General features: G+C 38.4%; 2 protein-coding genes across 3 annotated transcripts; both read left to right on the forward strand.

Annotated features, from left to right (window-relative positions):
* Positions 1–81: 81 nt before the first annotated feature.
* Positions 82–1,336, forward strand: hspb9l (heat shock protein, alpha-crystallin-related, b9-like). The gene has a single exon (XM_027028489.3). It carries the CDS (start codon positions 97–99, stop codon positions 832–834), a length of 738 nt encoding a protein of 245 aa, XP_026884290.2. The 5' UTR covers positions 82–96; the 3' UTR covers positions 835–1,336.
* A 6,082-nt stretch (positions 1,337–7,418) lies between these two features.
* Positions 7,419–11,000, forward strand: zgc:103482 (intracellular hyaluronan-binding protein 4). Of its 2 annotated transcripts, none has more exons than XM_027012416.3 (8): positions 7,419–7,888; positions 8,064–8,175; positions 8,523–8,666; positions 8,745–8,816; positions 8,924–9,016; positions 9,122–9,287; positions 9,415–9,600; positions 10,665–11,000. In XM_027012416.3, exons 1-8 carry the CDS (start codon positions 7,621–7,623, stop codon positions 10,707–10,709), a joined length of 1,086 nt encoding a protein of 361 aa, XP_026868217.2. In that variant the 5' UTR covers positions 7,419–7,620; the 3' UTR covers positions 10,710–11,000. The 2 variants fall into 2 exon arrangements, with proteins under 2 accessions (XP_026868217.2, XP_026868218.2); XM_027012417.3 differs by having other exon boundaries at positions 8,927–9,016.
* Positions 11,001–16,274: the final 5,274 nt, after the last annotated feature.

Genomic DNA, 16,274 nt, shown 5'->3' on the forward strand with positions numbered 1-16,274 from the left:
GTTAGATCACAAAAATACAACCAGCTTGTTTTGGAGTATGACTGCACCTGCCTAGTCATAGCACTCTGGCCTACATAGTGCCAAACTGAAGCAGGAATGCTGCTGGAACTTTCCACCACAGCATATAAAAGCAGCAAGCAGTCCTATCTGGGAGAGAAGCAGAGAGATAGACGACAGACCAGCTACAATCAGCACAGCACGGAACAGCCACTGAAGATGATTTGCCCAAGCACAATTCAGTCTCCATTCAGCCCCTTCATGGACTTGCACTGGCCAGTGCGCAGTTTATGGCCAGAGACGAGACCGCTGTTCTTTCAAATTGAACAAGAAATGGTGAGACACATGCAAGAGATGCGGCACAACTTAGAATTCATGGAACGCCTTCATAGAAGGATTTTCGATGAAATTGACCAGATCTCTCCTTCTGTAACATTCAAACCAATCTCATTCCAACTGGGAAAACAAGAAGACCACTTTGCACTGACCCTGGACACAAAAGAATTCTCACCTGAGGAGCTGTCTGTCAAACAAGTGGGCAGTAAGTTACGAGTGAGTGGAAAGACAGAGAAAAAGCAAGATGATGGGAAAGGATCCTACTCTTACAAATGCCAGGAATTCCGCCAGGAGTTTGACCTTCCTGAAGGTGTGAAGCCTGAGGCTGTGACCTGCTCCTTAATCCAAGGCCAGCTACAGATCCAGGCACCCAAAGAGAGCTCAGCTGTGCAAAATGAGAGAGTGGTGCCTATTACGTATACTCCTGTGGTGAAGAGCACTCCTCCAGTGAGTCCAGAGCCTCAGGACCAAGCGACCCAGGAAGATTCCTCTAAAAACTGAAATAAGCATTCTGAATAATATACTATGCTGGATATGAGCATATAGAGTATTTGAACATATACATCTAATTTACCATCAGTGGTACATCTGTCTTCCTGGTTGATGCCAGTGTGCTCTTTTCTATGTTTAAAACTAATTGGACTAACTACTAGTACAGTAGTAACTGGAGAATATATTGTTCATTTGTATTGTTCATTTCATTGTGTATTTGGTAGGGTTGGAGTGTGGGAAATGTGTTGAAACTGGAATCACTAGTTGATCGACTTTGTACAAAAAATACAACTGCAAATATATTTCTCAAATAATGTTAAATAATTCCTGAGAATATATATATATATATGATCAATCAATAATAAGGTACTTTAGAAAGGGCTCGATTGATGGAAATGTAACATTTAGGCAACTTATTTGGTGTAGTCTAAATGTGAATGTTATGAAGAGATAATAAAAGAAAACAGCAGGTGAAACAACAAAAAAAGTGATTAAAAAGTTATTCAAAACATCACGTGTTTTGAATGATGAATTATGAATTATTTTTATCTTACCATTATTTTATCTTACCATGAATTATTTTTGTCTTACCAAAGAGAAATCTTTTATAGTGTACTTATTAGCAGTACAGTGCATGTAACAGAATTTAAACAGGCTCTGCTGTAGTGCAACTACTGCAAAGGGAGAGTAAGATGTTAAAGTTCTGTCTGGTGAAAAGCACAAAGTATGTGATGAGCGAAGCAAAGCCATTTTGACACCCATCTCACTAAGGGGGAAAAAGATCAGTTGAGTTTTCAGTGAGATGGTGTATATACTAATGTACCATTTTGCCACTACTGAGTAACTTGGATAAAACAATAATTACAGATTAGGAATTTTGGCATAAAGAGCCTTTATTCATATTAGTGCTGCTGGGACATGCTGTTTTGTAGTGGCACTTTATTATGTACTTAATAAGAAAGTAAGAAATTGCTAAAAGTGGCTTAAAGATTGATTGCTTGCTTTAAAATAGGCTGAGACAGCAGGGTTCAATAAGTCAAAAGGAGGATTTCTGACATTTGAGCTTTACAGCTTGATATAACTTGCTTATGCAAGAAGCCTTATAGTAAAACTAGTGTTACTGGGAAATGCAGTATTTCATTGGCATTTTATAGATACTGTGATGATAGTCATGACATAAAACTTTTTGATTAATGAGTATATTTTGAAGGAGAATTAAGCTCTTTGGACAACTTGGAGTGCATCATGATGAGGCAGTAGCAGATTTCAGTAAATGCAGTTTTGCGCTGGCACTTTATTGATATTGCCACAGTCAAGACATATCCACATTTTAGAAAAATGCCATTTTGAAGAAAAATATGTCTTTAGACAACCAGGATACATTATGATAACAATGAGTCAAAATAAATAGATTTCTGTCATTTTGTTTGTGCAACCTGTAGTCAAACTAGTGTGTCCAAGAAATGCAGCTTTTCATTGGCATTTTATTCATACTGTCATAGTAGAGACATAGGAACCTTTAATGAAAATTGCTTTTTGAAGAGAAATATAGGTCCTTGTACACTTGGCAAACATACACTAGTAAATGAGTCAAAAGGTTTCTGTACTTTTTGGTATACAGACTGTAGTCAAGTTAGTGTGGCTGGGAATTTCAGTTTTGCACTGGCAATTTATTGATACTGTCTACAGTCAAGACACATGAAACTGTAGGAAAAATGTCATTTTTAAGTAACATAAAGGTCCTTAGACAACTAGGAACATATAATAAGCAAGGACCCGTATTTACTTCAAATGGAAAAGTTTTGAAGATTAATGTGTCTTTACTATGACAGTATCATTAAGTGCAAATGCAAACTATTTCTCATTCACACTAGTTTAACAACAGGGTATACAACCAAAATAACAGAAATCCATTGTTTTTCACTCATTGACCTACATTTTATTTAAAAATGCCATTTTTATAAAGATTCCTGTATCTTGACTATAAAGGAATGAATAAAGTACCAGTATAAAACTATATTTCCAGTCTAGTTTAGTTTGAGATATTAGTTTACAGTTCCTTCTCACTGTGGATGAATGGATGTTTGGACAATATATGATTTGTAACTAATGTTTAAATAAGAAATATTTAATTTCTTCTTATTGTTTGTTTTCTTGCTGTTTTTGTTTTAAAATGAAACTTTAAAAATGTAATCGGGATTTTTCTTTTCCCAAAAGCTGATTCAATATTGCGTCGCTAGAACTACAACATTGCGATATTTATCACTGGATACTGTACTGTATACTACTATAAGGAGCATTGGCGACTCCTGGTGGAAGGCAAGGGAAGCCGGACTTCCCCTAAAATGACAACTGAGAACGTAACTGCTATTATCGTGTATTAAACATTTATTTAACATATTTGCATCGCACGTTTCACAATTACTTTTTGCAAGAAATGTACGAATCGTCCTGTACCAGAAAAAAAAAACATCTTGATGTGATGACATTAGGTATAACCTCTATTTGAGAGCCAGATAATCTTGTGTTGCCGCCGAGATTTGACCCTTGCTGCCAACCTCATTTTTTCTCAATTAACTTCACATCAATGGACCACTAAATGCAGAACGTCACCGCCTGATGACGTGGCCTATGACAGGTACATCTCAGCTAGTCCACAAATAGTTTTACTGCAGTAGTCATTCTGGTAAGTAATGGACACCGACGAAGATTGTTTATTCGGTTTTTATGTGTTTGTTTGTTTTTTTTCAGGTTTTTGATTGCCAAATGATTGCAACGAGTAGAAATTTAAAAAAAGAAGAAAAAACCCCACGATGGGCTCACACATTCAGTCTTATTTCCAAATTATGAGGAGTTGTTTCCTGGAGCGTTAGGTCTCATCGAGTAACCTATGCGTTCTCTAACAGCTCTCTTTCATTTTATTTCAGAAAAACATTTTATTTTGACGTTTTCTAAAACGCATAGGTCCGGTCATGTGTGTTTCGTTAAGCTACGTTCGAATCCATTGTAAAACTTGCTGCATATTTATATCTTATGCACATGTATAGCCGTGCAGCTTTAACTCATTCCGTTACAATTTTGTTGGTTTTAATTTTCATTTATGTTATGATCATTATAGACTCATCACCAATAGCTTATTATAAAGTAACCGGTTGTTTATGGAATGTGAAGGCCTGCAGCGTAATTTTCAAAAAGATACTGTGGGAAAATCGTTGTTTTTAGTTTAAGCCACACTTTAACAAAATTCTGGAATCGCAATTTATTATTATTAATTCATCTTGACTCGAGACTATTGGAACAAACGAGGAATGGCTAATAACATGCTAACAGGTTTTTATAGGGCTACGTATATGCCTTATAGCTAGCCTGCAGCAAAAAAACAAAAAACTGCAGAGGTGGTTCAAATGCTAGACGACGTTCCAATAAAACCCAGTAGTAGTTTCGTCTAGTATTCGACTAGCTGCATAATTTACACAGTATCCTAGTCAGTTTCACATCAAGAGAACCTATATGCCTGCTTACTGGCATTGGCTTTCAAGATTCTTGCACGCAGTCCCATAGGCGTGTTTTTTTTTTTTTTTTGAATGCTGCATTCTTGCAATCTATAGATTTCTGTAGTCATATACATGTTTCTTGCGTGAAAATGTGTAGTATTTCAGAAATGTGCTGGTTTAGACTGGCCTATAATTAGTATTTTCTAATTTGTAATAAATGCTAAATAAAGCATTTTGAGATTTTCATGCTAAAATGAAAAGTGATATTTAATAATATGTTTTAATTATTATTTCCCAATTTGCCTTGTTTGTGACAAGATCCACTTTCTGCTGTGCGCATGGATTATAGGCTGCTGTTTATTTGTCTGAGGTACCCAATCAGATTAGCCAATCCATAGTATGGAGCAGTCACTCCACATCCCGCCAACACTATTGAAATGAGTTTGCCTCAGTTATCAGGAATATAGATATTTTCCATCTACTGCTAACCAGTTAGTTTAATACCTTTTTAAAAATTGTTTAATTGTGACAATTATTTACAATTTTTCATTATGTCAGTATGAGTGCAGGACTAAATACCTACTGTCTAGACACAAACTTAGCTGAGTCTGTTTAGTAAAAATCATCAGAATAAGGCTAGTGTGATATTTTAGTTGTTTGCTATTTAATACTAATAATGTCAGTACTGGCTACGAAAAGGCAAGATGATCAAAACCCAGAAATTACATAGTTGCATCATACATTCAACTCCCCTTTATTACAAACATCTTTCACCTACACTTGTTGGTGCACACTGTCTGTCCTTTAAGGGTGTGATCACACTGGGAGGGTGATCAGTTCTGGCTGTGGAGTACCATCACACATGTGATTTGGATGTCATAAACCAACAATCCTGTTCAGTGAGTTTCATGAGGATAACAATGAACCTTGCCACTCTGGAATGTTGTTGAGAGAAGAAAAAAGCCACTCTATAGGCTGCTCCATTATTTAATAGAACTCACTCCTGAAATTGCTAGGTACACACGTCTTATGTACATTTTATAGGTGGAGCCTGTCATACATAATTTGTTAGCCAGTCCTTACAGGTGGACATTTCTCTAAACAGCAGTGCTACTGACATGGTAGTGGATGCTATGAAATTATGTGTGTTATTAGACATAGTTTTGTTTAGAAAGTTTTTATACATGTCAGTATCATTGTTAGGTTGAGAGTACCCCTCAAAAATATCAAAACAATAGCAGTCATGTGTACATAAACAGGTCATTTATGAGGAGTTGGGATGGCTAATTATGTATGTCATGGCCTAGAGTCATAGAGTCATGGCCTAGAGTAAATGTACTCTTACACAGTGTTTTTAATAAGGCTTTTCCAATAAAATGAGTATTGAGTGTATAAATATGGAACACGTAAAAGCATGTTACAGCTTCTCCAAATAACAGCACATAGATGTAAAATACAAGATCTTCAGCTAAACAAATGCAGTAGTGAGCACTGATAGAAATGCTTTCTTTTTCAAGGCTGCCTGTACAATGCACCAGAGGGTCCACTCTTGTCAGAATCTTTACAGTTGTCACGTTTGTGGAAAGTTTTGGCAAACTTTTCAGTACCACTTAGATTTTGCAAAGCTATTGACCGCCCTTCACCGTTACATGCAATAATTATTTCAGAGTTGTTTCTGTGATTTTCCACATAATTACTTTTGGTGATGTGGAACTGCCTCTTTAATGTACATGCAATAAAGGACAAAATTCAACCAAGCAGATGAAGCTAGAGTTACTGTGAAGATTCTGTTCCAGAAGTTACTGTTTGAATGGTTCTGATGGTACTAGGTCAGTAAAACTCCAATGAAGGCTTACAGTTGCTGTAGGCCTTTTGTGCTGAGCTGCATGATGTTATGGGGCAATATTAGGTGTAATAGCTAAAAAACAAACAACACTAAACACTGTTTCATGATTATGTCAAAAAATTAAATGTAAATAATTTATCTTCTCCTAAAAAACTGTTTTGTATGTAAAACTATAGAAACAATTTAATATGTATCTCAAATGCTGACTATGTATCGTGGATGTTGACATGATCTCATGTTCTTATTCAGAATCTTTTTGACTGTACTGTCACATTGTGATTTAATGTTTAGACAGTGAACCATAAGTGCAGAGGAAGCACACTTATTTAGTTTGCCTTTCATTACTCACTGGATGCTGTTCAGGGCATCTGTCACTTCATATTCAATATGCATAATTGCTGATTAAATGCTTTTGTGTTTATGTACACACATTTTGTTTCAATCATTTTCTCTTAATGTACTTATGTATAATTTCATCAATTATATAAGGAAGATGTAAACCAGTTGAAACCACTTTTGATATGCACATGATGTGCCACTACCCACCATGTAGATGCCTGATTGGCTGATGTGCATTATCGTGGGGATCAGGGATAGAATCAATTGGTTTCTGGTCACAGGTGGCAAATATTGTGTACTGAGCCAAATGAAGCAAAGAGTACTCACAATTTGAGCAAGTTATTATTGTTCAATTTTGTTTATTTTATGCACATATAATACCTATTTAGCAGTTAAAACCAAACTTCACAGTTTTAAACTGTTTGATTTTGAGAATTTGATTTTGAGAATCTATTTATCTATTTCAGAAAGAGCTTGTGAATTTATGATTCTCTAGACAGGTCAGCCTCACTATGTAAAGGAGATACAGAACATGATTTGCCCATTTGCTAACATTCTGCGATATCAAGATATAGTCTAATATTTTATTAAATAAGACCATAACGTGCTTAAATAATAATCCAACGCAAATGCAAAGCAGTGTTAGGAACGTGACATTTAAACTATTCTTAAACAAGTCAGTATTTAAGGAATTAAAAAGATATGCATCCTGCGTCGTTTTGAGTTTGTATTTGACAAGTATCTCAGATATTATCTCTGATGTAGTTATCAGATTACTATTGTGCATTTAGCTTGCATGCAAAACTAAAACCATTATTGACAAATTGTATTACTAGGTAGCGTAGGTCCTATTTATCGTCATGGCCACACGCTTGAAATTAAATGAACTTCCGGGGCGGGGTTGAATTGCTTATAAATTTACTGCCGTTTGGGTTGCATTTTCTAATGAGCGTGCCTGATTTATCTACAGCATGAGTTCTTAGATGTTATTTAACGTCTCCAGAGATGGCTCCAGTTTGATTCGCACTCTCTGAAACCGCCCAGTCTCCACGTGCATAATTTACAGCCACTCGGAAGTTTTAAAACATTTTTTATGAGTCCTTCGCTGCTGCTGGGATGGAGTTATTGGAAGAGATGCCCGACACTGGGTATGGTTGTGCCGTGACTAATCGCTTCGGGCAGCTTTTTGATGACGAGTCGGATCCTTTTGACGTCCTGTACCAGGCACAGGTGGAAAAGGAGCAAAAGAAAAAGAAAGACGATCAAAAGAAGACCGCTGTCTCTTCTGCAAAAACGGGCAAGAAGGAGTCTCAAAGAGAAAGAAAGACTCCTTGTCTTACCGGTGGTGATGTTGACAGCGCTGCACATGTTAGGGGTACACAAGGTACACGGCCACTAAATTGTTTGGCTATTTAGCTAGCTTGTTAACCGATGTTTGTTTGGTTAATGTCGTTGCAAAAGGAAGAGAGGTGGCAGTTGCATGCCCTGTCGCACAGCATTCTGCTGCATGTATAGTGACTATTCAGCTTTAAATTTCTTGGTCACGTGATTTTAACCAGGCCCAAAGCGCCCTGTTCGCGCTCAAGCTGAGGGTCCAGGTGAGAGACGCGCTGGCCTTGCTGAACCCAGGTTTAATGATGGAGAGAATTCCCTTGGGTACTCCATCGAGAGGTAAGATTACTTTGCAGTAATTTCTGTGACTGTTAGTTAAACTGGGGATGCATTGCCTCTTTGACGCTGCCTACATATTTAAGGTTTTTATATTTCTTGGCCTGAATGTTCGTTAAATCTTCCTATAGTGAGTAGACGACTGTTCATGATGGTTAATGTGCTTAAACTCGATATTGGGAGGTAAACTTGAAAATATCCCCCAAATGCAGTTAGGATTGGCAGACCTGTGCTGAATAGATTACTCGCATACATTTAATTTTTGTTTATCCATGTAAATGAGTTCTGGGACTTCTGTTAAACGGCTACCGCTCAAACCATTATGTCTCCTAATATGAACATTTCTGTAGGCCTCTAGAAGCTTTTGATAGAGCTGGACGAGGTAGAAGCAGTGGAAGGGGACGTGGTGCCCGAGGTGGATATCCCAGGTCCACGGATGGCTTTGATCCCAGGGGCAAGAGGGAATTTGAGCGCCATAGTGGTAGTGATAGAGCGTAAGAGACTTCTCCGTTGCTTTATGAAGTATTTTTGCTTTCAATATTTGAATACAAGATTCTAAAACTTTCGACCAGGAGTGTTCGCCCCGAGGAAAAGAGAGGGGGCAGTGGTCCTCGCAACTGGGGTTCCATGAGGGACCATGTGAGGTAAGATCCTTCAACCCTAGTTTATGACAATGAAGTTGGCTTGTGAATGTATCTTCTCTTAAGGTGAGTTTGTCTTTTTTACTTTTTTTTTTTTTTTTTTGGTTCAGCAGAGTGGAGGCTGCTGCTGCTGCAGTACCTAATGAGGAGAGTGGTGAAAGTGAGGAAGTTCCTGAAACATCTGAGACTGATGCAGAGAATGGGTTGGTATGACATGCCTGTAGAAGAGTACCAATGTTAGATACGTTAGGAGATGCCTAAACTTGGTTTATAATGCACACCTTTTTTTATTTTATTTTTTACTGTAGGCCTCTTGAGACTGAAGAAGTGATTGAAGTTGCTATAGAGATGACTCTAGATGAATGGAAGGCCCTGCAGGAGCAGAGCAAACCAAAGACGGAGTTTAACATCCGTAAGGCGGACACCAAGGTTCCACCTAAGGCTGTAGTGATTCACAAGTCCAGGCAAATTGAGGTAAAGAGCAGTCTTTCTACAAACACACTTAAGGATATTTGCAAGTACTTGTGCTGTATGAGTACAAATGCAATTTTATTATTATTTATTTTATTTTTTTGCTGGGCTTATGATTTTACTTTTGCAGGAACATGCAGACGATATCAGTGAGGAGAATGTCGCCTTCCGGCGTCCTGCTAATGACATCACCTTTCAAATGGAGATAAACTTTGGTAGCCTGGCTCGGCCCACTCGAGGGGGAAGAGGTGGGCGTGGGGGCCGTGTTCGTGAGGTAGCAGCCTCCCAAAGATCACCCCAGAAATTTGTTGAATTGGTAAGTTGTTTAGCAGTTGGATATGGTCCTTATTTGAAATCCTTGCAATTTCCTGTGTAACATTGGCAGATTATGGGAGCTTCATGTTTATCAATTTCCTACAAAAAACATTTTTTATATGGCTAATGGCTAAACTACAGCAATAACCTACTGGTTCTGATTAGATGAATGTGCACAAACATTCATCTGTAGTCCTCAAATTAGTTTACAGTTTAGAGGTGGATATTTCAGTATAGACGTTATCAGAGTATATAGAAGAGAGGTTTAGCAATCATCAGATACTGGGCACATATTACAGTTCTACAATACTTTTAAGAGCTTTGCACAAAAGTAATGCCAAGCCAACTTTGGAAAAGTCATGCAGGCTACTTGGGCCTCTTGGTTTTGCTGTTATTCATGTTTGGTATCATGCTGGGTTTTGTACAATCATACAACTACCAACATGCCTACTACTGTAGGTAGCAGCCTTTTCGGTCATATCTTATGCAAACTATATAAAAGTAAGCCAGGGACGAGCTAGCATTTTGACATATCTTTGCTGCAGTTTGTGCTACCTGTGCATTAGTTTAGTACCGAGTTGAACTAGTGAGTTTTTGGGTGACTGGAAGCAATATTTTGTAACTGATTTTGCATGGCAACTGATTGGGAGGCTCTTCAAAATGTTTGAAATTGTACCCAGAAATTGGCATAACTTGCTTGACTGTTGTGGTCTCATAATGGCCTTCAACAGACTTCTCTTTGGCTGTTTATTTTGGATTAGTCAAAATGGCCTTAACAGCTGCCTGGCTTGTCAGGGTTGAAGTGCAGTCTGTGCAGAACCGAGACGACAGTCTGATTGATCGGTAATGCAGCAGTGCAGAAGGCCTCTGGTTGCTTGACAATCAATTTGAGACCTCACTGCTGAGTTGGAGCAAAAATGTGACTTTTGCATTGGGCAACACCTCATTTGACAAATTAAAATGCATGTTGATTATGGATTCCATACAGTTGAATTTGTAGAGATTTACAAAGCATGCAAGTTGGTCTTATTGCACCCTGTCTGAGTGAGGCTATTCTTCCTTCAGGCTCCGAACCCAGATGACCCAGAGGATTTCCCTGCTCTGACCTAGTGTGCTGACTGCTGCTGAATGTGCTCTCTTGGATCAGAATGATGCCAAATGAACCAAAGTCTCTTGTGATTTTGCTCTGATCTGCTCTGGGCAAATCAGACTGCACTTAAGGTTGTAAAAATAAAAAGATTACTAAAAAAAAATTAAACAGATTTGTTCAATAATCCCAGGGCACTGTGTCTTTCCCACCACACCGGATTATTGGAATATGATGTTTAGGCACTCTATTGTGATGGGTCTAGTAGTTTTCACATTTAAGAAAATAAAGCAAGCAAATGAATGCTCTGACTCATTGTCATGTCTGTAGTGAGCAGGCTTACTGGTTAAAGTAAAATTGAACATTAGAATTTAAGTCTAAGTGCAACATGGGCATATAGTTGTGATCAATATTGGTGCTGTAGCACTGTGGTGTGGGTTTTTTTTTTTTTTTTTTTTTTTTTTGGAAGTGGTTACTGTGTAGTTTATAGTAAACTGATCAAGGTCTCTAATCACTGGAGTTCCTTGTCTTAAATGTTAGTCAGGGTGATTTGTCTGTGTTCCAGAGGTAAATTTGTGACCACTCCAAGGAAGTGCATATCCCATTGATTGTACTCTTTGATTTTCTTTGAATATTGAGTAATTGAAAGTTGCAACAAGGCCTGGAGTAGTTGATGTGAACAGACTACCACTAGGGGGTGTTTTAAGACCAGTTTGAGGAAGCATGATTACTAAGTCATTTTCTAATGAACAAGCAAAAGGTAAGATGAAACAACATCTTTTTAATCCTGCTAGTTAGAGATTAAGTTCTTAACAGCAATCTATTGGGCTATTTTATTCCTATTAAAAAAACAAAAAACAAAAAACAAAAACCCTGCTTAGGTCAAGATGTTGACAGGCTTGAGCTCTTGATGCTCAGCTCAGTGTTCTGCAGGAGCTCTGGTCTTAGCTTCGTAATTTGAGTAATGGCACCTCTTGTGTTTGATGCAATTGTTTCTGGTACGGAAATTGGACCTCCTGCTTATGGATGAATAGTAAGTGCTATTTGATTTGAATTGGGGTGGTTCATATGCATGTTTTACACATTCTAGACGTGTATAAAACTAATGAAGTGATGAAACTCTGCTTAATCCATGATCCGAGGGCTAGTATCACTGCTTTTGAAGATGTATCCTGTTTGTCACACTCATTGAAACTTTTCAGTTGAGAGAATCTCTATGAAGGCAATATTCTGTTTGAAGTAGCAAAAGGGACAAAGAGCTTTTAACTAAATGCCCTGTGGCAGTGCCCATATGGCATACAAGCACTGTCCAGCACTACTTGGTAATAGTTTCTCTGCTGTCCAAGTCACTGCTTTATTTGCATAGTACATCTATCACTACTGAAGTTTAATGCCTTTAATGCCCTTCTCCCTGATGCAGTGCTTTGAGCCTGCTGGCTTGTCCACACAACACACAGAAGGTACATGAAGGAAGGTTGACTCCTGCCAGCACATTTGCTACCAACTCAGATACCAGGTAGATGTTTTGATTTGTCATGGCAGACCTCTGGGAGGGCTGGTAATTTGCAGTCAGTATCATCTACTGTAGCTTCTGCACTATGTCTGGGGCATGTTCAGCCCATGGTGTGAAGCCTCACTGTTTAAGCACTTGAGTGCTGCATCCTGGCTGCAGCTCCTCAAACACTGCTGTCAGTCCAGCTGGGAGGAAATCCTGCTCACTCTCATCGCTGGCTTCATCTCAGAACATCTTGAAGACACATGCCAAAGAGATGAACTTTAACTTTCAGATCCTTCAATCCCAGTACACTGTCACATATCGAGCCTTTCATCTGCCAGGATCTGGGTGATTTTCCTTCACTCCTCTCTGCCTTTCATAGTCCTGAACCAGAAGGGGTTTGTCTGAGTGTAATCATACAATACATGCCATGTAACCTTTTGAAGAAAGTCTTGGCGTTTTAGTGGATTGGGCTGAATCCCCATTGCTGGGTTAATGCTGAGATGATTGTAAATGTAAGGCTTAAGTGTTCTCTCTTGCATTCTCAGGCTTGTTTGGTGGAGATAGTGTTGTTAACTCAGTGTTTTACACATAGTTGTGACCTCATTTGGGGTGACAGTGACTCCAGATGGATAAAGGTAAAATACTGCAGGAATGTGTGTACACTGCCCTTTCTTAAACTAAGCTCTCATACGTCTCTATCTTGACTATGCATCTTTTTTTTTTTTTCTTTTCACAAGGCATTAGTTCATCTTTCTTTCTCCCTCTCTCACTAAAATGTAATTGGAGAGATCTCATGAATTATGTACACAATAGTCTGTTTGCTGTATTGAATTCATGAAGACTCAAAAAGGCATGAAGAAATGGGTGATTGATTTACAATAGGAATGTGTATACTTCTACTTATTCTTTGGAAAGAGATAAAATACCACATTAAACTGTGTGAAGTGAATGAGCTTTGATTCTCTTGAGAGGTAGATGGATGGTGGTGAATCAAAGGGAGAAGAAAAGCAATTTCTTTTTTGCTTTACTGAATTCATTAGCAGAAGAATCTAATTTCTTAAAATGACTGCCTTAAGAATATTGTTAAAAGTAGAAGTAGCTGAGAGACAATCAGGTTTATCTTTTGATTGAGAGTTTTGTATAGATATATAGATGCAGTGCATTTTTCAGCACTGGGGTTTGGGGGGTCATGTTTGCTATGGATTACTGTAAGAGTGAGAAGGTGATGGGGAATGAAAATCACCAAGGGAGTCCTCTCTGGGAGTAGGGTTGGTATATTGGAACAAATGTTTCCATTTGCAACTTTTTCTGTGGTACGCTGATGCAACATATAGGGACTGTTGTTGGTTGTCATTTATGATTGACTACTAAGCTGTCACCAGAGAATAGTGTCTGTTGAGGATAGACCACCCTTCATCATAATTTGTAAAAAGACCATGCTAAATTAATGGTCTTCTGTAGGCTGCAAGGTAAGTGTCAGATTAGTTGTAAAGGTTAGATGAGAAACTGTACATTTCTGTTTTAGGTTGGTGTAATCTCTGGCCATATATATATATATATATATATATATATATATATATATATATATATATATATATATATATATATATATAATTTTTTTTTTTTTTTTTTTTTGGTCTTTTTCTTTTTTTTTTTTTTTTTACACCTCAATGACTGTTGCATCTGAACAATCTTGGTTGCAATAGTGTTTGGTCCTTTGGCTTACTAATAGCCAGGGTGCAATAATACTGATACCAGTAAAAAGCTGGATGCTTGTTTAAGGGGTGACCTGTTGGCTTATTTGCTCACTCTCTACACACACGACGACGCAGAGAAAAAAAGCCTTTCACTCACAAATTCATTAAAACATAAAGCCCAGTTCCTTAGGCCAGTGCACTTGGCAGTCTGTTTTGATTGGGGGCTCTCATAACCTGAAGCGAGAGCTCCAAAGGGAGATACTCTCTTCTCTTATTCTCTGTGTTTTCTGAGGCAGCTCAAGGTTAGCCTCCATGGCATTCAGGTGGGGGCCTCAAAGAGGCAAACCCATCTTATTAATTTGCACTCTAGGGCTAGCACTGTTAGCAACCTTGAATCCTGAAGAGCATGGACCACTGAGGCCACTCTGAAAAGGAAATTAAGTCTCAAATAGTATGATTTGTTTGTTTGTTTTTAGGTTTGATCACACATTAGTTCAAGAGAGTCTCTACTTCATGGAATTAGAATTTATAAATTGTGCTTGACAGTCAAGTGTACACTAAAAATATCTACGCTTTCCATGTTAATTCTTGCTCTTTGTACGGTGTGGTGCAGTGTGTGTATGTGTGGTGTTTGTGTGTACAAAGTGAGAGGCCATATCAAAGTCTTAACCCTTATCTATTAATAATGGGCTGTAAATCAATCACGGCTGTAAGGCTATTGAGCTGCTCTGTGTTAGAGCTCTGGTGGAAGTGCGAGCCAATCAGGTGTGCGCTCCACTCATTATTAATGCAGCAGCTGACGGCCCTGAGAGCACACCACCCCGCAGGGTTTCAAGCGCACCTCCAGCTTACTTCTGGCATCTTGTTAAATTTGGTCTCACTACTAACAGCTTGATGATGTCGGGCCTTTTCCACCATATCCTTTTGAGGATGTTTCAATGGCACAGTATTATGACCTTTCATATTACTGCTCATATGGTGAAATCAGACTTGAGCTGAAGAGTATTAAGGTCTGCAAGGAAAAACCCCTAATCATCTTGGGCTAGCCTTTTTAAAAAAAGGTTCTGGACAAAAATATGATAATAGGGCTAGTGTAATTTCATATACCTCTATGGCAGATAAACAAGTCTGTTAAATTGATTCCTTCTTAAATACTTCAAAACATGATATGCTGCAGATGGCTCAAGCTTTCGCCTTGTTTGGGAGGATGAGATATTATGTTAATTTGTTTAGTCCCATTCTGCGTTTGTTGATTTGCCATCGCAGGTTGGTGGATCCACAGCTGGTGAAGCCATCAACATTCACAATGTGACACCAGGTGAGCAGATGCAGCATCTCTGCGAGATACATCTCCATCTCTATGCTCAAATGATTTTCAGCAGGAGCAAGAAACACTTTCAACAAGGTCTGTGCATATGAGCGGGAAGTGTACAGAGGTCGTTAAGCATCTCCTCTCTTCCCTTTGAGACTAATGTGACCTCTCCTTCATGTCCCTGCTCCCATTTCCATGACTACTTTTGAATGTGAAATATTTGAATATGACTTCTCCATTCTGTCTAGTTCTTATCATTTTTCATTTCCAGTCATTGTGGCGAAAATGACTACCTTGCCTGGAACATTTGTTCCCCTGGTGACTAATCAAAACATTAATATTCCGACACCAAAAATTCAGGGAGCCATTCGGTTCTGCACAGGAGATCTAAAGACAATTTTGAAATACTAGCAATGGAGGATATGTTTGAAATATTAGAGGTAAAGATTAACTGTAATAGGTTGCAATGTAACAGACTTTCTAAAAGCAACTCAGCAGGTGTATTGAGCTACTCTAGTAACTGTTTTTTTTTTTTTTTTTTTCCCTCTCCATTTGAGATGCTACTAATACTGTGACCTTATAGGTTGTGGCAGTGCAAAGCAAACTGCTTGGATAAGCTTTAATTAGTTTACACTGTTTGCATGGTGGACACCCAGAGGACCCCTGGTTACTCTGTGCACAGTTACTTTATCTGTGTGTTTGTGCTCAGATGTAACTAACTCACATTAGTCTGTACTTACCTCCCTAGAGCTCCTCTAGGAAATGTAAGCTGGGACAGTGGAGGCAGAGGTTTATGTGCGCATACTCAAGCTGGTGAGTTGCTCAGTGAAGTATGTACTTGACCAAGCTAAACAAGAATGCACTTTGCAGGGCTGCATCTCTTAGGATACTTGGATCATGCTCTCTCTTTTACATACACAACATCTCTAATATCCCAATTTTTTAGTTTTTTGGAGCATATACATATGAGCATGCATCTAATATGGCTTTTGAGATAATGATCTGATTCAGTGTGTTCTAAGGCAGGGGCTCTGATGTCTGTGAGATGGTGTGTTTTAGCCTGAGGTGAATGTGCAGGCAC

Source organism: Electrophorus electricus, chromosome 8 (assembly GCF_041902795.1).
Source record: "Electrophorus electricus isolate QZ-2024a chromosome 8, ASM4190279v1, whole genome shotgun sequence".
NCBI classification, from domain to species: domain Eukaryota; kingdom Metazoa; phylum Chordata; class Actinopteri; order Gymnotiformes; family Gymnotidae; genus Electrophorus; species Electrophorus electricus.

Excerpts from the sequence above, each read along its gene's own strand:
- zgc:103482 (XM_027012416.3), top strand. The coding sequence starts at position 7,621 with ATGGAGTTATTGGAAGAGATGCCCGACACTGGGTATGGTTGTGCCGTG. Across the intron at positions 9,017-9,121 it reads GAGACTGATGCAGAGAATGG|GCCTCTTGAGACTGAAGAAG; the intron begins GTTGGTATGACA and ends TTTTTACTGTAG. Across the intron at positions 9,601-10,664 it reads CCCAGAAATTTGTTGAATTG|GCTCCGAACCCAGATGACCC; the intron begins GTAAGTTGTTTA and ends TTCTTCCTTCAG.
- hspb9l (XM_027028489.3), top strand. The coding sequence starts at position 97 with ATGCTGCTGGAACTTTCCACCACAGCATATAAAAGCAGCAAGCAGTCC.